The sequence below is a fragment of the Danio aesculapii genome, chromosome 19 (genome assembly GCF_903798145.1).
Source record: "Danio aesculapii chromosome 19, fDanAes4.1, whole genome shotgun sequence".
NCBI lineage: Eukaryota > Metazoa > Chordata > Actinopteri > Cypriniformes > Danionidae > Danio > Danio aesculapii.
This window is the reverse complement of record NC_079453.1, coordinates 5448030-5470553: the sequence shown is the minus strand read 5'-3', so window position 1 is coordinate 5470553 and position 22524 is coordinate 5448030. Positions and strand designations below refer to the sequence as shown.

Below are 22524 nucleotides of genomic sequence, written 5' to 3'. Positions count from 1 at the left end.
TGTTCGTTTTAATGATTAAATGCAGCCATACGTACCTCTGGCTACATAATCCGCGATATATAGGGCTACGTTTTCAGAATGAGCGCATGTTGCAAACTGCTTGAAGTATGTTTCATTACTGTAGCACGAATCCTAAAATCTCCAACAAGCTGATTCTTAAGCTGAACACTTTACTTGAACATTGTAACAGCGTCCATAAGGCAAGCGCATCTGCAAAGCACAGATGGCCACATTCATAGTTGATAAGTGTACATCTTCAGCTGAGAACAAGCCCTCAGGAAAAAAAAAGAAAAGATTGCAGAAAGCAATATGCAACTTTCAGGAGGATGTGCGCCGTGATGGACACTTGATTTCTCCGCTGGCTTTAGTTTCTTGTCAAACCTCTTGTCTTGTAGGTGTTTGGAGTGTCAAGCTCTTGTGAACAGGCGGATTGAAGAGTAGCTTTGTGTGAAGAAATGTCACGGCGCAGAATGGGTTTTGTATTAAGTCGTGTCATACCTGCAGACTTCATCTGTTTGCTTGCTGAAAATGTCAAAAGGTGTTTGGATCCTTTAGCTGTGTAACATTTATTCAAAGGAATAGCTGGGCCAAACGTGAACATTCTGTCGTTGTTTACTCAGCTTTTACTGTTTTGTTTTGTTTTGTGGAGCATACATTAATAAAATTTATAATAGTAGTAATAATAATAATAATAATAATAATAATAATAATAATAGGACGAAGGACAGAGGCCAGTTGGCAAATTTGGCCAGGAGGCCGAGGTTAAACCCCTGCTCTTTTTCGAACAACATCCTGGAATTTTTAACAACCCCAGAGAGTCAGGAACTCGGTATAATGTCAATTCGAAAGACATTCACTGAGCAGTATAGAGTCCCCATCAATATACTGGGGCGTCAGGACCCACACAGACCACAGGTTGAGCGCCCCCCCTGCTGGCCTCACTAACACCACTTCTATCAGTAACCTGGCTTCCCCATGTGGTCTCCCGTCCAGGTTCTGACTGGGCACAGCCTTGCTTAGCTTCTGTGTGTGACCATGTGTGAGTTGCAGAGAGATAGCTGCCGGCAAATTTAGAAATTTAGCAGGAGGTTTCTTTTTTTTGTGTGTGTGTGTGTGCGTGCGTGCGTGCGTGCGTGCGTGTGTGTGTATAAGAAGAAAACGATGACCATATTTGGTTCTTGTAAAACCACTTTAAAAGTAATCTGTGTGACTGGATGACTTGTTTATGAACAGATGGAAAATCAAACTATTGTTCAGCTCAAACCATCATGTTTGATGCCAGTAGCTGTATTTGTAGCTTGTAAATTAAGCTAATTAAAAAAAATTCATATAACATAAGTTGTTATTATTATTAATAATGTGCAATTAATGTATTTGCTATTGAAACAAAATTGCATAAAAGCAGAAGATAGAAGCTTTGATGATTTCAAAACATGAATGACATTGCTAATTTGAAGATGCACATTCAGGTGACAAAAAGGGGGAATATTTAATAACTCAACTCAAATAAATGACCTGTTAAAACTAGAAAATAAAAGATTGGCTACGAATAACAGCTTAAATTCAAATCTTTTCCTCGCATTTAGAAATCATGAGTTGTTGAAGAGTTTTTTAAAAATACTATTGTTTAATTAAATTATATTGATGATTATTATTATTTCAAATATTTGGGTTTTTTATTTAGCATGGATGATATGCCTAATTTGTTAAAAGTGGCTACAAAGGATGTATATTGTTTAAAAAAAAATAAATATATATATATATATATATATATATATATATATATATATATATATATATATATATATATATATATATATATATATATATATATATATATATATATATTTTAAAAACTTTGTTCATAAAAAAAAAACGTTTTTAGGATTATAGCAAATGCTTCTTGAACAGTAAAAAAGTAAATTATTCAAATTAAATATATTTCCATTTAAAAGTCAAAGAAAAATGTAACTTTTTTATTTTGTTCATTTAAAAATGTATATTATTATTTAAAAATTATATTTATATATATATTTATAGATTTTTTTTCAAATATATTTTCACAGTATTGATGTTTTAAGTGTATTTTTTATTAAATAACCTCAATAAACATGATGACACCAAGTTTGATGCCAATATGTTTTTAGCTTGTGAATTTAGCAAATAGAAAATTTTAAATATCACATAAATTATGAATATTTTTTATTATTATTGTTGTATTGTTATTGTTAATGTGCAATTAATTTATTTGCTGTTGGACAATTTGCATAAAAATTGGATTGAAACTTTGATTATTTCAAAACATAATTTGAACTTGCACAGACAAGTGACAAAAAACAGGAAATTTTTAACAACTCAATCAAATAAATGAGCTGTTAAAACTAGAAAAAGATTGCCTATAAATAACAGCTTAAATTTCAATCTTTTCCTCCCATTTAGAAATACTACTATTGAGTTGGACTAGAATTGAGTATTATTATTATTCAATCATTCTTTCATTTTCTTTTCGGCTTAGTCCCTTTATTAATCTGGGGTCGCCACAGCAGAATGAACCACCAACTTATCCAGCACATATTTTACGCAGCGGATGCCCTTCCAGCTGCAACCCATCTCTGGGAAACATCCATGTAAACTTGCATTCACACACATACACTACAGACAATTTAGCCTTCCCAATTCACCTGTACCACATGTCTTTGGACTGTGGGGGAAACCGGAGCACCCGGAGGAAACCCACACGAACGCAGGGAGAACATGCAAACTGACCCATCTGAGGCGCGAACCAGCGACCTTCTAGCTGTGAGGCGACAGCACTACCTACTGCGCCACTGCACCGCCTATTATTATGATTATTATTATTATTTTTTTTTTTATTATTCAAAATATTCAATTATTTTTATTTTATTTCAAAACTGGTTTTAAAATATTTATATATATGAAAAATAATTCGATTTTTTAAAACTTTGTTGATAAAATATATATAAAAAAACATTTTCAGCATGAAATATAGCAAGTGCTTCTTGATCAGCGAATAAAAATTTAATTAGTAAAATTAAAACTAATTTTATTTAAAGTTTCTTTTAATTTAAAGTTCATTTTAAAATGTATTTTAATGATTTAAAATGTATTATATTATATTTTTAAATATATTTGTTAAACTGTTGAAGATTTTAGTGCATTTCTTTTAATAAATAAGTGCATAAACTTCTTTTTTTCAATCAAAAACATTTAAAATGAAAAAAATTGCAAGCATTTAAAGCCAGATTAGGATTAATAAATAAATACATGTTAAATATTATGCCATTCTTTCAGTCTACACTTTGAATTGATTTGTTTTCAGTTCGGACTGTGTTTCTCTGGTTAGACATGCACTGTAACACAAGCTCCAGCTGCTGGAAATGCTTAGATGGTGATATACCAAGACTGATACTGTATCTGCTGATACTAACAGGCAGAAGCTCATCTACTTTACCACAAAAGCCTGACGTAAGAACACTCCTTCCTCCTTTTGTCCACTTTAATCTTTCTATCATTTCTTGCTGGTGTCACATATCCAATGAGGCCTTCAGAAAGGCCGGTACTGCCCGCACAGTTGGATTTATAGCACGCTAATTACTCCAGTCGGAGTTCTCATTTATTGACAATGGCTTCCTTGAAAAAGCCCGTCGAGGGACTAATAATGACCAGCTGCTTCCCACACTGCCGCGCAAACTAATGAATACTCTTTCAATCAGAGCCGCTGATGGATTTAATGACAAAAATCATTTCCGCCCACAAGCTACATGAAAAAAAAAAAAAACCCCACCGATATAAGCAGAATTGCATTGGTCCCATAGGACTTTCTCGTAATCCACATGACCCGGATCAAACGCCGATGGTAAATGGGGCTCGCCGTCTTTGTTTCGTTTCATTTTCCAGCTTGTTTTTCCTTGATAAGTGATGAATGAAAAGCTTTATTGTATCGGTGCGTATCTCAATGGCTGCCATCTGTCTGAGGGTCCCGTCGGGGGAGGAGGCGGCGTTATTGATTCGATTCTGAGCCTGAGTCTCCTTGCCCACGATGCCAAATCTTTGAGTTAAATGACAAACAGGCTGACAGCAAAGAAAAATGACTCTTCTAAACGTGCTCCAGAATATGAGTGTATTTCCTCAGGACATCACTGGGAATCATTTTTGGCAGGCTTTGATTGGTTTGATGGCTCGCGGCTGCACGAGTACGGCGGTTTTCTCAGCACGCAAGACCGTTAAGAGGATTTGCTGTGTTTTGCGTCGGGAGCCGTCGGGCTTGTCTCATTAATACCTGGGAATCTCTTTGGATTTTGTATAAGATGAAATGAATGTTTCGTACAGTGCTTACTGTCTTGTTTTGAATTGTGCAATCCTCCTTCAATTCAAGGTCAAGTTCTCGGGATACGCGAGTCGTTATGAAATGCTAATTTACATTTAACAATTGATGTGATGAGCACTCTAATTGAGGATAAACATTTCTGGGTAGGGCTATGACAAAAGTCTCATATCATGATATAAGCGATGTCATATTCTGATAACGATTTATAAATATATATCACGATATACACTCACCGGCCACTTTATTTGGTTGTTGTCCAACTGCTTGTTAAAGCTAATTTCTAATCAGACAATCACATGGCAGCGACTCGATGCATGTAGACATGGTCAGGGGCGCCGCTGGCCGCCATGGGCCCTCTGACAAGCTGATATTGAAGAGCGGGGAGTGGGTATCGTGGCTGAAAGTGAAGAGCGGGGGGAGCTGGTATCGCGGCTGAAAATGAAGGGTGGGGGGGGGGGTTGGTTTCGCGGCTGAAAGTTAAGAGTGGGGGGGTGGGGTTGGAGTTGGTATCGTGGCAGAAAGTGAAGAGTGGGGGGTTGGGGGAGGAATTGGCGCGGGCCCTTGATAATGTCTCTGGGGCCCCCATGAATGTATGGGCCCTTAGAAGCTTCCTAACTTTCCCCCTCCTAGCGGCACCCCTGGACATGGTCAAGACAAACTGCTGCAGTTCAAACCGAGCATCAGAATGGGGAAGAAAGGTGATTTAAGTGACTTTGGACGTGGCATGGATGTTGGTGCCAGACAGGCTGGTCTGAGTATTTCAGAAATTGCTGATCTACTGGCGCACAACCATCTCTAGTGTTTACAAAGAATGGTCCAAAAAAGAGAAAACATCCAGTGAGCGGCAGTTCTGTGGGCGCTAATGCCTTGTTGATGTCATAGGAGAATGACCAGACTGGTTCCAGCTGATAGAAAGGCAACAGTACCTCTAATAGCCACTTGTTACAACTGAGGTATGCAGAAGAGCATCTCTGAATACACAACACGTCCAACCTTGAGGCAGGTGGGCTACAGCAGCAGAAGACCTCACCAGGCGCCACTCCTGTCAGATAAAAACAGGAAACTGAGGCTACAAATCACATAGGCTCACCAAAACTGGACAATAGAAGATTGGAAAAGCGTTGCCTGGTCTGATGAGTCTTGATTTCTGCTGCGACATTCGGATGGTAGCGTCAGAATTTGACACCATGAAAGCATGGAACCATCCTGGAGGTGGTGTAATGGTGTGGGGAATATTTTCTTGGCACACTTTGAGCCCATTAGTACCAATTGAGAATCACGTCAATGCAACAGTAAAAATGTACTAACAGAACTATTGAAACATTGTTTTAATCCAACCAATCATGGAAAGTCTAACACCCTCTCAGCAGCTCACAAGTGTTTATATGGTTGTTTTAAACACTTAATTCTGATTGGTCAATAAAGCTCGTCCATTTTAAAATGGGCTACATCTGATTAAACAATAATCCCACAACAACAAACAAAGAGGCAAAGTCTACTTTTAAAAGAAGAATACTATTTATTGTACTTCATTTGATCATAATATAATGTAATATCTCTTAATGTACACATAATATATACTTATTTATATATTTGGGCATAAGCTACTACAGAGGACACATACAGTCATTAAAGCAAACATAGAAAAAACGTCAGAATATCGTTGGCACAGATGTGAAGATACATATTGGAGAAAAAACAAACCGAACACGTTACAATCTCACAGTGAACACATCTTCATCTGTTTTCACATTCATGGCTTAATACACAGAGCTGGATGAAAACACAAACGTATGCTGGAAATAAATGGCTGTAAGTTGAATAAACTACTACTAAATGTCTGAAAACATGATCATTGAATGAGAGTTATGTGTTGTTGACATCTGTTACTGATATTAATAAACTAAAGACACTGGAAGAGTGTTGTCAATGGATACAAGTTTACAGTCATGAAATGTTGTTCATGTACTATCCCAAATCTGGGCAGGTTAGGGTAATTAGGCAAGTTATTGTATAACGATGGTTTGTTCTGTAGACCGGTGTTTCCCAACCCTGTTCCTGAAGGCACACCAACAGTACACATTTTCAACCTCTCTCTAATCAACTCATCAGAACATTAGAACAGACTCCGAAACCTGAAGTGAATGGGTCAGATAAGGGAGACATCCAAAATATGTACTGTTGGTGTGCCTCCAGGAACAGGGTTGGGAAACACTGCTGTAGACTATCGAAAAAATATAGCTTAAAGGGGCTAATAATTTTGACTAGTATAACCTAGGTTAAAATATTAACCTAGTTAAGCCTTTAAATGTCACTTTAAGCTGTATAGAAGTGTCTTGAAACATATCTAGTCAAATATTATTTACTGTCATCATGGCAAAGATAAAATAAATCAGTTATTAGAAATGTATCAGTAATTAGAAATTGGGGAAAAAATAGGGGGGCTAATGATTCTGACTTCAATTGTATATAATTTAGATGTTTTACCAATACTTAATATACACTTGTATATATTGTATAATATGTATATGAAAATATCAAAAAATGGCATGTTTTCAGACATGTTTTTTTTTTAGAAAACTCAATACTAATGTTTTAACATTTTTTTAAGTAATTAAATTAATATTTGTGGCAAAAAAACCCTGATTTGCAATCACAACAAAGGGAAAATATATATAAAATGCTCCAAATGACCAAAAATATACATATTATGACAAACTCCAATAATTATGATTGATTATATAACAGCAGAAAGTCAAATACGGTGTTTTTAACAGCACCTGCTCAGCTGTAATTTTGCCCGCAATCATATGCCTTTGCCCTTGCTCAGTGTTCACACTTCAAACCAGCTCTTTTTCTGTAATTAATATGCTTGACTAGTGTGAGCAAACTCCCACATTAGCCAGCAAACAAACAAACAAGCACGCCGAGACCCCGGCGCAGCAGAGCATGATGGGTAATGGGCCGTTATTATGCCTGATGGCTCCTTCAGCTATGGGGAGGCGTGGCTTAATTAGTGTCAATCACCATGACAGCGTATTTAGCGACCAATCACACGTCAGTCGACACATACATAAAAGCTAAGCGGAGACAGAAAGGGCATCTGCTAAAAAAAAAAAAAACTGTGCTGACATTGCAGCGCTGATCTGAAGCCAGTCGCTGACAAACAAAAGAGCTAAAAAAGATGCTGAAGGGGCTGAAAAGCTGAGGTGTGGTTGCATGAGATGTTTGTAAGTGTTAACCTTGAGGAGCAGACAGCCGAACAACAGCTTTTATGGGGAAACTAAGCATGTGTGCTAGTGAGGAGATCAAATCCGGGGCATTTTAGGAGGATTCAATGCGGTAAACAAGACATGATGTGGTAAAATGAATCAGAATAGAGCAAAACAGTGTCATGTTAACACAAGGGCTGGGGAATTTGAACTGTTTCGTTCATTTCATAATGCTCATACACATAGGCTGTGTCCGAAATCGCCTACTACTCACTAACTACGTTCTATACAGTACTACAAACCTACTACATCCACCATTTTTCATGATCAAGTGACCTACTCGCGTCAGTTGCATTGCATCGTGGGATAGCGTAGTGTGCGTCGGATGCGCACTTCAGAATCTCGCCTAAAGTAGTAGGTCATCCGAGTACTCCTCGCGTAATTTATCGAATTCGGACATACTACTCGGCTCGCATACTGTTTTTAACGTACTTTATAGTATGCGATTTCGAACACTAACGATTTTCATAGAGTAAAAAAAATCTTAAATCAATAAATACCTAAATACCCATCTTTAAAAATGAAGAAATGTATATTTTTGGTGGAATAGCCCTGATTTGCCATCTCAACAAAGGAAAAATAGTATTTTAAAATGCTTTAAATTACAATTTTTTAAATAGAATTTAGTATTGATTAATTTAAGTAATTCTAATTTAAATACTTAGAATTGATTATGGAACTGTTTCTTATGTATATCAGCACGGTAAACAAGACGAGATGTGGTAAAATGGATTAGAAAAGAGCAAAACAGTGTCATGTTAACCCAAGGGCAGGGGAATTAAAACTGTTTCGTTCATTTCATAATGCTCATACACTTAGGCTGTGTGCGAATTCGCCTACTACTCATTTGAATTAGAATTTAATATTCGATCGTTAGATAAGTCCGTTCTATGCATTGATTATAGAACTGTTTCTTATGTATATCAGTGCGGTAAACAAGACAAGATGTGGTAAAACGAATCAGACAAGTAACGTTAGCCTGATCAGATACTGTAGATATTTGAAAAAATGTGATTAAAATTAAATGGGCTACATTTTAAAAAATCTATTACATATAGATGTTTTGCCAACACGGAGTTAAACTGATGTGTTTTATACAGCCTGATCTCACGGGAAAACATAAGTATTTTACGTTTTGTCAGTTTAGTGGCTAATTCGTACGAATTCGTACAAGTTCAGTCGTACGTAATTGTATGATTTTAAAAAGGAGGCGTGGCACCTAACCCCACCCCTAAACCCAACCATCATTGGGGGATGAGCAAATCGTACTAAATTGTACGAATTAGATCATACGAATTCGTACGAATTAGCCACTGAATCAAAAAGTTACGAATTGCCGTGAGAATGTGTTGGTTTTATAAGATATGCTTCATATACACTTATATGTATATGAACATAACAAAATGTCATGTTTTAGACGTGTTTTTTAATATTTGACAGCTCAATACTAATGGTTTAACCTTAAAAAGTGAAGAAATTAATAATTTTGCAAAAAGGATTATAAAATGCTGTAAACGACACATTTTGTTAAGTACATTATAAAAATCAAATGTTAATAATTATGTTTGATTACAGAACTGTTTCTTATGTATATCAGTAGGGTAAACGAGACAAGATGTGGTAAAATGTATCAGAAAAGAGCAAAAACATTGTCATGTTAACACAAGGACATGGGAATTTAAACCGTTTCGTTCATTTCACAATGAGCACACAAATAGTTGCTAACGGTTTTCAGAAGAGTAAAAAAATCCTAAATCAATAACAACAAAAAAATATGTTTTTACATATTTTTTAGAAAACTAAATACCTAATTTAACTTAAAAAAGTGATGAAATTAATATTTTTGGTGGAATAGCCCTGATTTGCTATCTCAACAAAGGAAATTTTGTATGATAAAATGCTTTAAATGAATTTTTTTTTAAAGTACATTATGAAATGCATTTTTATAATTATGATTGATTATATAACTGTTTCATATGAATATTAGTGTAGGAAATATGACATGGTAAAATGGAGAGGATTTTCAGAAAAGAGCAAAAACAGTGTCATGTTAACACAAGGGCGTGGGGATTTAAACAGTTTCGTTCATTTCACATTGCGCACACACATAGTCAACCATTAGCAAAAAAAACAATGTAAATCAAACACAAAAGGGAAACAACCGCAATCACATTGAGACACTTGATCTCAATTTACAGTCAAACGTGCTCTTGAAGCAAAATAGGGTTTCACAAAAAATGGGTTTCTCATACAGCAGGGGAAATAAACATTGAACACGTCACCATTTTTCTCAGAAAACATTTTTCTAAAGGTGCTGTTGACTTGAAAGTTTCACAGGATTTTGATAGCAACCAAAGAAATCCAAATATGCAAAGAAAACAAATCTAATTATTTTATAAATGTGTCATAAAATGATGCAGGAAAAAAGTATTGAACACATGAAGAAAGAGAGGTGTAGAAAGGTATGGAAAGCCCAGACAGCAGCTGAAATCTCTCAGTAGATCTTTAGCAACCCTCTGCATCTCATTGTAAATGAATATCAGCTGCTTCAGTCCAACATCTACATTAGCAGGAGGATGAAGATGAAACCAGGGTGGACATTTCAGCAAGACAATGATCCAAAACATAACCAAGGAAACTCTCAAATGCTTTAGGAGAAAGAAAATCAATCTGCAGAATGGCCCAACCAATCACCTGACTTGAATCCAATATAAAAATACAAAATAAAGCTCAGATTTGATAGAGGAGACCCACAGAACCATCAAGATTTTTACATTCTGTTGAAGTCTGTGAAAAACTCACACCTGAGCAAAACATATGACTTCATTATCCACACGAGAGGTGTCGTTAAGCTGCCATCACCAAAAAAGCCTTTCATATAAAGTGGTAAATACGTTTCAGTAGTTTCTCCTTGTGTCATTTCATTCTTATTATTCATAATTTTTTTTCAGATTTGTTACCAAAAGCTTGTTCAATCGCATGTCAACAGCTCCTTTAGAAATATTATTCCCAGGAAAAACATGACGTGTTCAATACTTATTTAGACATTTTCGTTGATCAAGCTGATGACAGTTTTATCCAAAAACCCATACAAACTGGAAAATGTAGCGATGACCTTAAAATGCTTTAATTTAAAAGGAAATATCCATTGATGCATGGATGAATGAATGTTTATTTATATAGCGCTTTTCACAATATAGATTGTGTCAAAGCCGCTTAACATAGGTCTAGTAAAGTCCAGATTTCCGAGTTGGAGTTCAGTTTAGTTTAGTTCAGTGTGGTTTAAATTTCACTGCTGAAAGTCCAAACACTGAAGAGCAAATCCACCGAAGCGCAGCTCCACTGTAACGATCAATCAGCAGCAAAAGAGTTTTAAAAAAAATCAACATTTTTCATAATGACTGATTGAGTCATCACTTCATACCCCACTGTATTTGGAGCTCTACAATGCTGTACTCTTGTGTTTGATGGAAGAAAAACGAACTGCTACGACACAGTGAGTGAGTGGATGGATGGCTCGTTTAGTGAACGATTCCTATCAAGTGAATCAACGAAAGAAATACTCTGTCATACTGTAGTTAAGGCTGAAATGGTAAACACATTCAGATCGCGTTCGCTTACAGTATATGAACCCGTTTACAGTGGAAAAAGACAATGAGTTCTACCGCCATATGTAAAAAACATGATGGATTTGGCTTATTTCACAGTGAGATTCTCACTTCACAACTTGAAACAGCTGAAACACACTAGGGCTGCACAATATATCCTTATTGCGATAATTGTATGTGCAAATACACGTATGACAGACATTTGTGATAAATTTCATTTATTTTATGCATTGGCAGTTTATATGGGGCATTATTATCTTTAGCCCCGCCTCCCCAGTAGTTGCTGCTCTGCTATTGGCTAAAATGTGAACCCAGAATTATTAGCCGCCTGTATATCTTTTTCCCCAAATTCCTATTTAATAAAAAGTTTTTTTTTTTCAACAGATCTCTAAACATAATTGTTTTAATAACTCATTTCTAATATCTGATTTGTTTTATCTTTGCCATGATGAAAGTACATAATATTTGACTTGATATTTTTCAAGATACTAGTATTCAGCTTAAAGTGACATTTAAAGGCTTAACTAGGTTAGATTAAGTAGGTAAGTTAATTAGGCAAACCATTGTATAATGATAGTTTGTTCTGTAGATAATCAAAAAATATTGCTTAAGGGGGCTAATAATATTGCTATTTAAAAAAAATGTATTTAATATTTTTAAAAAATTCAAAACTGCTTTCATTCTAGCCAAAATAAAACAAATAAGATTTTCTCCAGAAGGAAAAATATTGTAGGAAATACTGTGAAAAAATCATTGCTCTGTTAAGCATCATTTGGAAAATATTTGAAAAAAAATAAATAAATAAAGAAAAAAAAATTAAATTAAAAAATAAATAAATAATTTTTTTTTAAAAATGTAAAGAAAAAAAATGTAAAAAAAAAAATCACAGGAGGGTTAATAATTTTGACTTCAGCTATATCTTTTACCTGTTTATTTTAAATAAATAAACAAAAATGGATTTTTTTTTCTAGGGAAATGTGATATCGAAAAATCTTTATCGCAATATTCAACAGTGCAGCCCTAACACAAACGATAAGTTAGAATGAGTCGGTAAAAAGAAACATGAAAACACTGATTAAGCGAAAACTCAAACACCAAGTATAATTTCAAGTATTGATCTCCAGTGATATTGACCTCTTCAAGTTACGAACGGCGCAGTAGATATAAAGCTCGGTGACTGGAGGGAATGAAGAACCAAAATTCCGTCGTAACGACATCATATACACACCGAATTTACATACAAATGATTAACGCTCCAGTTACAATTATTCAACGTTAAAGATACTACGTCGTAAAGCTTCGTTAAGGCGAGCTCCAGCAGGTCAGTTTCCTCTATTTTTTTTTGATAATATACAATGTTCTTCCTGTACAGATTTTACATTACATGTATTCCGATTCACAGTATGAATCTTCAAATTGCTTTTCTTTTTTTTTTTCTTTGCGTCCAAATTTTTTGTCAAAAAAAAATATATAACTCTGAAATGAAACGCTGATGTACCGTGTTCTCTGATTGGCTCTCCTGCAGAACTCGAAGCCTGATGTCATCTACTTGAAGTAATTGAGTCCGGCCACCAAAAGGAACTTCTCCAGGAAGAGTTCGGAGTCGAGCACAGCGATGTGAGCTGCGCGGCCGATCAGTGTGTTTGCGGTGTTTGGCAACGCGTGAAACACGTTCTGTCGGATCAGACGACAGTTTGGAGCACTTAGAAGTGGCTGGAGTAAGTTATTGATCATCTCTGTGTATACTGGACCTGTTAGAGAAGCAAACACACATTATTTATTACACGTTTTTTATTCTTCCTATGCATAAAAATGTCTCATTTTTAATAATTTTAATTGGATTTTGTTTTTTTTGTGGGGTCAAGTTTTCCAATTATGTTCGGTAATATACCTTAGTGAACCAAATTTATATATTTAATTCAATTACATCTAATTTATCAATCAAACTTGTTATGTTTTTAGTGTTTTGATGGATATTGAGTGGATAGCAATGACATTTGTGATATTAAATATATCTATTAATGGATGACCATGAAAGACTGAACATATTTTTTATTTTACTGTGTAACTTCCATGTGCAAGCAAGTGTATGATAAATACAATACTATGAATCTAGTTTTATGCACACCTACCATACAAAAGCCTATTTTACAAGAAACATGTTTTGTGAACACTTAAGCTGTCGGGTTAGTGCTCTAGATTTGCCGGTTTCAAATGGCTAAATTAATATTTTTTGCCACAAACATTCATTCACAATGGTATGGTCCATTACAGGGGTGGTCAAAAGTATATTTAAGTTATCTATTATTTTAATTATTAATATTATTAAAGATACAGATCAGAGCAAACTATTTCTTAACTATTAAATGGCAGACCCCCCATACATCTTGTTTTGATGCCTTCAGGGAGGATCAAGCATTTAATTAAGGGGGTCTGACACCCCCCCCCCCCAACCCCCCTGTAATTCGCACCCTGGGATTTACCCATTTCTCAGCAAGAATTTTTTATTTTGTTTTAAATATACACAAAACATTTAGTGTATAATAATTTAGGGATCACAAATTCTTTTGAATATTTAATATGCAAAGTTAAGAATACGAATAATTGTATTTTGTACATATCTAGAAAGGGCATCTGCTTGTAAAACTTATGTCAGAGTAACTAGCAGTTCATTATGCTGGGTAACCCCTGAATAAAGGGAATAAAGGCTGATTTATACTTCTGCGTCGAGTGATCGGCATGAGCCATGGAGCCTGCCTTGTGTGTAGTCATGCATTTATACTTCTGCATGCTGTTTGTGTTGCTCTGCAATAACACTTCTTAAATGCTAGCTGACAGTAGGTTTTTATGTTCCTCTGTGTCGAGTTTCTTCGCGGGTGTTTCGTTTTTTCTGAATGCTACCTTAATGTACAAGCAGCTAAATCTTGCTCATTTGGAGGTGGAAACCGGCAGACGTGCAACGACTTTAATCATAAGTTAAACACAAAACAAAAGTTTCCATCCGGAGCTCCTTCACGGGACTCAATATTTGTAAACACTTACTCCATCGGGCTTGCGGCTATCAGCACCGCCCACACTCATCACAGCTACCAAGCTGACCAATCACAGAGCTTGCACTACGCGTTGTTGCGATGTGTAGTTCCATTTTTTTTGAGAGGTGCGCGTCAGTGTTGGCGTCAGCCACGGCGAGGGCTGTGCGGCTGCGCCTGACCATACGCGTGTGCTTGACGCAGAAATATAAATCAGCTTTAAACCGAATGGAGGGAGCAATATCTGTTAAACTTGGTGACAAGGAACATCATTTTACTGGTATTTGGGTTCTTTAAGTTAATACATTTTTGCATATTTTATCTGATGGAGACCCCAACATGGGACGTCTCGTCTTTGACCCATATTCATCTGTAAATATTTAGATTTTTATTATATTTTCTTTTTATTATTTAATTTTGTTTTATTTTATTACTGTTTTTTAAGAAATATGATTTTATTTCAGCAAGAATGCTTTAAATGGATCAAAATTGACAAATATATAAGAAAATATTACACTTCTTGCCAGAGAAAACTTTTTTTATTTGATCTTAATGGAGAAAAAGAACATTAATAATAAATTTTAAAAAGCTTCTTGAGCACCAAATCCGCATTTTTATAATTTATCACAGGATGTCATCACAAGAACAAATTACTTTTACTTAATTAAAATTACCCTTTTTTAATTTTTATTTTATTTATTTATTTATTTATTTATTTATTTATTTATTTATTTATTTATTTATTTATTTATTTATTTATTTATTTGTTTGTTTGTTTGTTTGTTTATTTGTTTATTTATTTAATACAATTATATATTATTTCTAAATTAGGTGTTTAATGAATTTAAACACCTAATTAATAGCTATTAGTAAACTAGGATAATCTTAAGCCCTACATACAGTTGAAGTCAGAATTATTAGCCCCCTGTTTATTTTTTCCCCAATTTCTGTTTAACGAAGAGAAGATTTTTTTTCCAACACATTTCTAAACATAATAGTTTTAATAACTCTAATAACTGATTTATTTTATTCTTTCCATGATGACAGTAAATAATATTTGACTAGATATTTTTCAAGACACTTCTATACAGCTTAAAGTGATATTTAAAGGCTTAACAAGGTTAATTAGGTTAACTAGGCAGGTTAGGGTAATTAGGCAAGATATTGTATAACAATGGTTTGTTCTGTAGACTGTCGGAAAAAAAATATAGCTTAAAGGGGCTAATAATTTTGACCTTAAAAAGGTGTTTAAAAAATTAAAAACTGCTTTTATTCTAGCCGAAATAAAACAAATAAGACTTTCTCCAGAAGAAATAATATTATCAGACATACTGTGAAAATTTCCTTGCTCTGTTAAACATCATTTGGGAAATATTTAAAAAAGAAAAAAAAATCAAAGGGGAGCTAATAGTTCTGACTTCAACTATAAATACATAGCAGTTTTTCATATTTTTCACAGATTTGATGCATAAACCTTTCAAATTCTGCAAAAACATTGACTGGTGTAAGTTCCTGTGAACTTCAAACATGCTTCATCTCTCAGTGGATTGATCAAGACCTGTCCACACAACATCTAGAAAAGCCTACAGCACCAATCTGATTGATACGTTCCATATTGACGAGCTCTGTGCATTTCTCACTGTGTGCAGCTTTACATTAACCATAGTTATTCATTCATTTACAGACACAGTCTCTATTTCTTGGCATCCACTATTGTTTTATATGATCATAGACTGTGTGTGTGTGTGGGTACAGGTTTATGTGTTTTACAGGGGGAAACAAAGTTGTATAATGACATGTGTAAGACTCAGTTGTCCTCTATTAAAATGGTTTTAATAGATGCTTTCACCTCGTGTCCTTACAGTTTCATAACAATAACGTAAAAACCCATACTTAACGAGGTCTTTTGAAATGAAATATTCAAATTTTTCATGTGAGGATTGGGTTTTGGGGTAGGGCCATACAATAAGCCTATGGAGTGTCCCTGTAAACCATGTATACAAGTATATGTGTGTGAGTGACAACTCACAGTGTGTATCCTTAGCTCTCTCTGTCACATTGGCTTTCACAAAGAGGCTGAAGTCTCTAATCTCTCTCTCTCTTCTCTCAAACCAAGAGAAAAATAGCTGTCACAGAACGCACGCCACTCTCAGAAGTGACAGTCTAATAAAATGAAAAGCGCTCTCTTTAACTTCCTCTCTTCCTGTGACGCCTCATCCACACCGCTGGCTGAGTGATGTGTGGCTAATGGGAGACACTGAGAACCTAATAGGAGTTATGATGCCAGCGTGTTACAGTTGGTTGTTAGGGTTTTGCTATGTGGTTGTTGAGTTGGTTTCAGCATGTCGCCAGGGTATTACATTTGGTTGCTATTTGTTAGGGTGTTACAATGTGGTCATTGGGTTTTTTTCACCATGTTGGTCGAGTGTTATTTTGTGGTTGTTGGTTTCAGCAGGGGCGCTACTTGATAGTATGGGCCCTATGATAACATTTCAATGTTGTCCTGGACAAAAGGTAAGAGCGGGGGTAGGGGGTGTTGTGGAAGAAAGTGAAGAGCGGGGGAGGGGTGTTTTGGTGGGGGCTCGCTAACGGTGTGGGGGGCTCGTGGATAAAACTAAAGAGGGGGGAATTGGATGTAGCGAACGAAAGTAAAGACCAGGGGCCACATGTACGAAGACTTGCGTTGAATTCATACTAAAGCATTGCATCCGCAGTAAAAAATTCAGATGTATGAAACACTGCGTACGCGGAATCCCATGCATATTCTCTTTGTACATCCGAATTAACGTGAAACTGAGCACACATGCACGAGCACAAAACCCCTCCCTGCCTCCTCCCCCTAATAAATATGGTAATGACTCTACTTTGGAAAAAGCAATGGCAAAAGCAAGCAAAAAGAGAAACTTTGAACAGATTTTGAATTGGAGGTGCTCCTTTTGGGAGGTAGACCGGAGAAAACGGTGTTATTTGCAAGTTTGTCATCCAGAATTAATTACAAAAGAAAAAAAATAGAGTGGGGGAGTTTAGCTGACGCGGTTAACGCAAAAAGAAACGCGATGTAAAAGTGTAATAATTTGTAGTGTCTATTTAGGCTAAGTGCAAATAGCACTTCTCGTTGGAATGAGCTAGTTGAGTGATTCCCGCCCGTTTGATTGACAGAGACAACATAACTAAAGAGAGCAGTGAACAGCAGCGTGAGTAGCGTAGCCCGTAAATCGCGTGGCAACATGTTTTGACATGATTGATCATGAACCCGGTTCGAATCCAGCATCCCCCATTAGATATCAGATTTTGCCAACTCTTCATCACGAGGAAGACAAGTAGGATTCATTAATAAGTGTGTATTATGTTAAGCGCATTTGAGCGTCACATATTATTTGCACATTTATTAAATAGAAATGTTTCCAATTCACGTATGCAAATTCATCTTCAGATGGCGCCTTTATAGCAATGTGCGTGTAGTCGATCGCTCTGATTTCATTGGGAAAATCGGCGATCGTTGCAAACTGCGCATTAATGTTTGGCTGGTCAACTGCATGGTATGGAAACCTTATATACCTGCTAGACATGCGGATGATCCCGTCCCATACAGCTGCCATTGCACGGCTCAAAGATACTTTGTAGTGTACAATTTAACACAATTGCCTCTAGGAGTCGCCAATGGAAATAAAACAAATACACACAAGAAGCGCACGTATGCCAGAAATGAAGTTGGACCAAAGCACATTCTCACGTTAATTTCATCGTTAGTAAATCCAAACGTGAGAGTGAAATCTGGCATATGCAAAGTTTTTGTGCGTACGCAGCGTTGATACATGAGGCCCCAGGTTGGTGGGCTATAGCGAACGAAAGTGAATAGCAGGTAGGGTTGGGTATCGTTTGGGGTTATTTCGATACTGCTGCTAAATCGATACTTTACTTACGGTGCCAAAACGGTGCTTGAACCGATACGTTTGAGCCACAAAATTATGGTGGATGACTCTAGAAAAATCTTTTATTTGATAAAATCGCTGGGGTTGCTATGCTAATTTTAAATTTAGATGTAAAATGTATAAATTATACTTACTTATTTCTTTTTTTTTTTAATAACGGGTAACATCAGCAGAATGAACCCTCATTTGAAAATGTAAATATTAAAGCAAGTCATCATGCAATATTCCATTTGGTTGCTAGGGTGTTGCGGTGTTGTCTAGATTGTCCTGATGGATTGCTAGAATGCTAAAGGACATGCCTGCTAGTTGCTCTGATGTTTCTATTTTTAAATGTAAATATTAAAGGATTAGCTGAAGCGACTGATCATAGCCAATTTCATTTGGTTGCTAGGGTTGCTAGTTATTGGATAGGGCAAAGGTATTGTTGTGAGTGTTTTTTTTAGTACATTGTCTGGGTGTTCCTGTTGGTTGCTAGAGCAGTAGTATGTCATTGCCAGGTTAAAAATATTATATGGTCATTGGAGTGGTTTTTAAAACATTGCCAGGGTGTTCCTGCTGGTTGCTATGAGGGAGCTAACAGACCTGTGGTTCTGTCTTTAAGGGCTGTCCGGCACATTTCAATTCGGGCCGAGTGAAAGGGCACATATCTGTCCTGTGGTGAGGCCACCAAGACCACATTCTTGAAGAACTGCAGGCCTGGACAAAGACAGTAAGAAAACATGGATGTTTATGTATATGTGATTGTGTTCACCCTTGCCTATTTATTCAAGTGTCTGTACCTGGTTTTTTGCTGAGCGTGTAGAGGAAGGTCTGTCGTGGGTCGGTGTGATCTCTGAACGTGAGCTGCAGCAGAGAGCCAGACTTCTTCAGTTTCTGCATTAGCCACAGACCTAAAAGAACAACAACAGAAATTCAGATTAATTTAGAATGGCATGAAGGTTAGTTAATAATTCCGTTTGGCAAACCCTGATGGTCCATACTGACTTCATACTTAATATACAATACTGTTTGTATGCTTGGAGTTGGTAAGATGTTTAAATAATTTTTTAAAAAGTCTCTTGTGCTCACTAAGGTTGCATTTTTATGTTCAATATCAACAATATTAACAAGTGGATGCTGCAGACTGGTGGTGTCGTCGAGAGACCCCCTCATAATTGTAAAGCGCTTTGAGTTTATGGCCATACACGATACATATGCTATATAAATACACATAACATTACATGTAATTAATGTAACACATTGTAACACACATGTAACACATCCATGTAATTAATTCCTATGACATTATTCAGTGTCACTTTGAACCATGTTCAAGAAATATTTGTAAAAATAATTCTTTGATCAATTGAAAGATCTAAATAACCACTTATTTTAAGCCTATTGTAACTTTATGAATGTTTTTCACTGTCACTTTTGATTACTTTAATGAATAAAAGTATAGATTTAATGATGATGTGCAGTATATCAGTACCTGTGCTGACCAGTGTGCTGTTATTATACAGTGTTCCCAGGTGGGGACCAGACAGAGATAGGAAGGTGTGGAGTTTACAGAGGTAACAGCGGAATCTGGGTCGGGTCAGGACAGAACGAATGATGACATTCCCCAAAGAGTGTCCGATAAAACTGCAAAAAGAAAAGGCAGACATTGAATTTCACTCAAATAAGTGTGCTACAGTAAATGAGAATCAGATTTTAATGAGATGTACGCCATTTTTAATTCTTTAATTAGACTCGTCTAACTTTTGATTTGACCATTTTAGACTTCAGAGAAGGAACAAAGAGTGTGAATTTTATTTAAAAAGCTTACAGGGTGAATAAAATTAAGATTTCACACATTAAAACGATTTAAATTAACTTGTAGAAACATTTGTTACGTTTTTCACAGTATGACTAGATTTTATTTCTGCAGAATCACTAACATTTTGTTCTACCGCCATCTTGTGGCAACAAGACCAGGTTAAAACACATCCCTCAGCTATACTTATTCAAAATAAAACACGTGAAGGAAAATCTAGACAATTCTGTACCAAACAACAAATGAAGATCATATATTTGTCATACGTTTACTAAATATTCATATGTAAAGACAAAAATAATAAGTCTTGTAACAAGATTACTCTGAAGTGTGGCAGATTTTACATCATTATATATCCACAAGAGGGAGCACTAGTCTGTCACTTGTATTTGTCTGCACACTGCTTGGCACACGGTGGGATCATATGTTTAAAAAGTCACAGTGTCAATCTTGGGCTGGTTACAATGGTTTTGCTGGTCTTTTAAATGCAATCTGCCTGATAATGAATCTCTACAACCAGGTCAGTAATGTTAGTTTGAAATGTTCTTGGAATCACAGATGTAAATATTTGTATGATGGTGAGTTTTACATGTGTTGAATGAGGTAAAGTGGTACCTGATGCGGTGGATAGTGAGGTTATACAGCTGGATGTGCTGAATGATTTCATCCAGAAGTCTGTCAGTCATGGTGTCAAAATCTGCAAACGTGTCTGTCTGGGAAAAAAAGAAGATGAGAGAATGTCATCAGAATGCCGATCAGACTTGAAACAGAATTAGAAACCATAAGAAAGATCTGATTGGTTGTTGAGGGGATGGCGCTTTCTCATTGGTTGCTATGAGTAGTTGTGGTGTCAACTGGTCTGAAGTTGTAATTGTACTTTACTGAAATATTTATGTTATGAATAGTAATAATAATAATAATAAAAATAATAATAATAATTATAATAATAATGAAATACTGAGAGGAAAATTAGCTACAGATTATTAGATTTTACCTAATTTTCAGACTTTTAAATGGACTTCACATTTCACTGATTGTCGGAATCCTTATTGTATTTATTTGTTTATCTATTTTATGAATTGACATTAATTGCTCATTGATCATTACCATTCATTCATGCATTCAATTGACCATTCACTGAAGTTAACTAGTTTTATACTGTAATAATGGTCTATACTTTGTTTTTTTATATTTTGTCCCTTGGTTTTTTTTTTGTTTGTTTTTTTTGGTCCAAAGTCTTCTCAGTAGCCAATCATTCTATAGGTTTTTCTTTGTAAGATGCATTCTGATCTAACCATCAACCTGTCATTGCTCTGATTGGCTGAATGGAGTTTAGCAAGTGTACTGATTGGTTGGATGATCACCTGGTTGCGTTCTGACATGAGGAAGTCCAGCCTAGATCCTGGCAACCCGAGCTCTACAAATGTCTTGACCAACCGCAGATCTGCGCTGTTACCTGGTGACAACAAACAAGATAAACAGTTTACTGTGGATCAATGGTCTCAAACTCAATTCCTGGAGGGCCGCAGCTCTGCATAGTTTAGCTCCAACCAGCTCCAACTCACACCTGCCTAAAGCTGCGGTCACAATGCACTTTTCTCCCCATAGACTTCCATTCATATGCACGTGAATGCGTCAGACCGGAAACACATGCTCGTGCGACAAGTTTCGCAGTTCGCTGCATTGGAAAGTTCTAGCTTGCTGAACTCTGACCTAATAAAATCACATCACATGATTGTGTGAGACCAATTGAAGATCAAAACATGACCTCTTTGGACAGAATTTTAAAACATGGAAGATTTTTTTATGTCTAATCATCTTGTTTAATCCCGCCCCTTTCCGCAGTGTCACACAACAGAATTTCGCACACTCAATTTCTAGTGTGACTGCAGCATCATAGTCTCTAGTCTTGAACACCTTGATTAGTTGCATCAGCTGTTTGATTAGGGTTGGAGCAAAACTGCAGAGCTGCGACCCTCCAGGAATCGAGTTTTGGACCTATACTGTAGATAATCTGAGAATTTTAGCATATTTCTATAAATCCAAACAGTTTTTTCAAGGTTGAAGCATTTACCATCAAGTCCATGGACACACACCACCAGGTGTATCCCATCCTCAAACTCTGTGTCGTCTTCTTCAGGTGGAAAATAGGGATGTTCAGAGGCAAGGTTAGGCAGATCACTGTAGAGAGTGCCCCTGAAAACCAGCTCCCTCAGCAGGGCTTCTTTTGCCTTAAAGAAGCTAGCAGACGACAGTGAAAAACATTAATAATATAGTGAATTGTACATTTAAGTAATTTCAAGCTGGTTACCATTTGCTCTGATTGGCTGAATGGAGTGCTTTTTGGTTGGAAGTTTCACCTAGTTCTGGGTGTCCAGTCTAGATCCTGTTAGCCCGAGCTCTATAAACGTCCTGACCAACCACACATTAATAATACAGCGACTTGTGTTATAATTGGATTTGGGACATCATTTGTATTTCTTTCTTTGAAATAAGTCTGTAAATCAGAAGTTGCTTATGTAGCAGAGGCCAGCTAGTGA

General features: G+C 36.1%; 1 protein-coding gene across 1 annotated transcript in view; it reads right to left on the bottom strand.

Annotated features, from left to right (window-relative positions):
- Positions 1 to 12194: 12194 nt before the first annotated feature.
- Positions 12195 to 22524, bottom strand: part of fam135b (family with sequence similarity 135 member B) — an 86899-nt gene continuing 76569 nt past the window's right edge. Inside the window, exons 14-20 of the mRNA XM_056480516.1 lie at positions 22059 to 22225; positions 21349 to 21440; positions 20600 to 20697; positions 19661 to 19812; positions 18969 to 19079; positions 18772 to 18885; positions 12195 to 12979 (exon numbers count right to left, since the gene is read on the bottom strand). Of these exons, the coding sequence (XP_056336491.1) occupies positions 12774 to 12979; positions 18772 to 18885; positions 18969 to 19079; positions 19661 to 19812; positions 20600 to 20697; positions 21349 to 21440; positions 22059 to 22225 (940 nt within the window). The 3' untranslated portion in view covers positions 12195 to 12773. The remainder of the gene's footprint in view (positions 12980 to 18771; positions 18886 to 18968; positions 19080 to 19660; positions 19813 to 20599; positions 20698 to 21348; positions 21441 to 22058; positions 22226 to 22524) is intronic.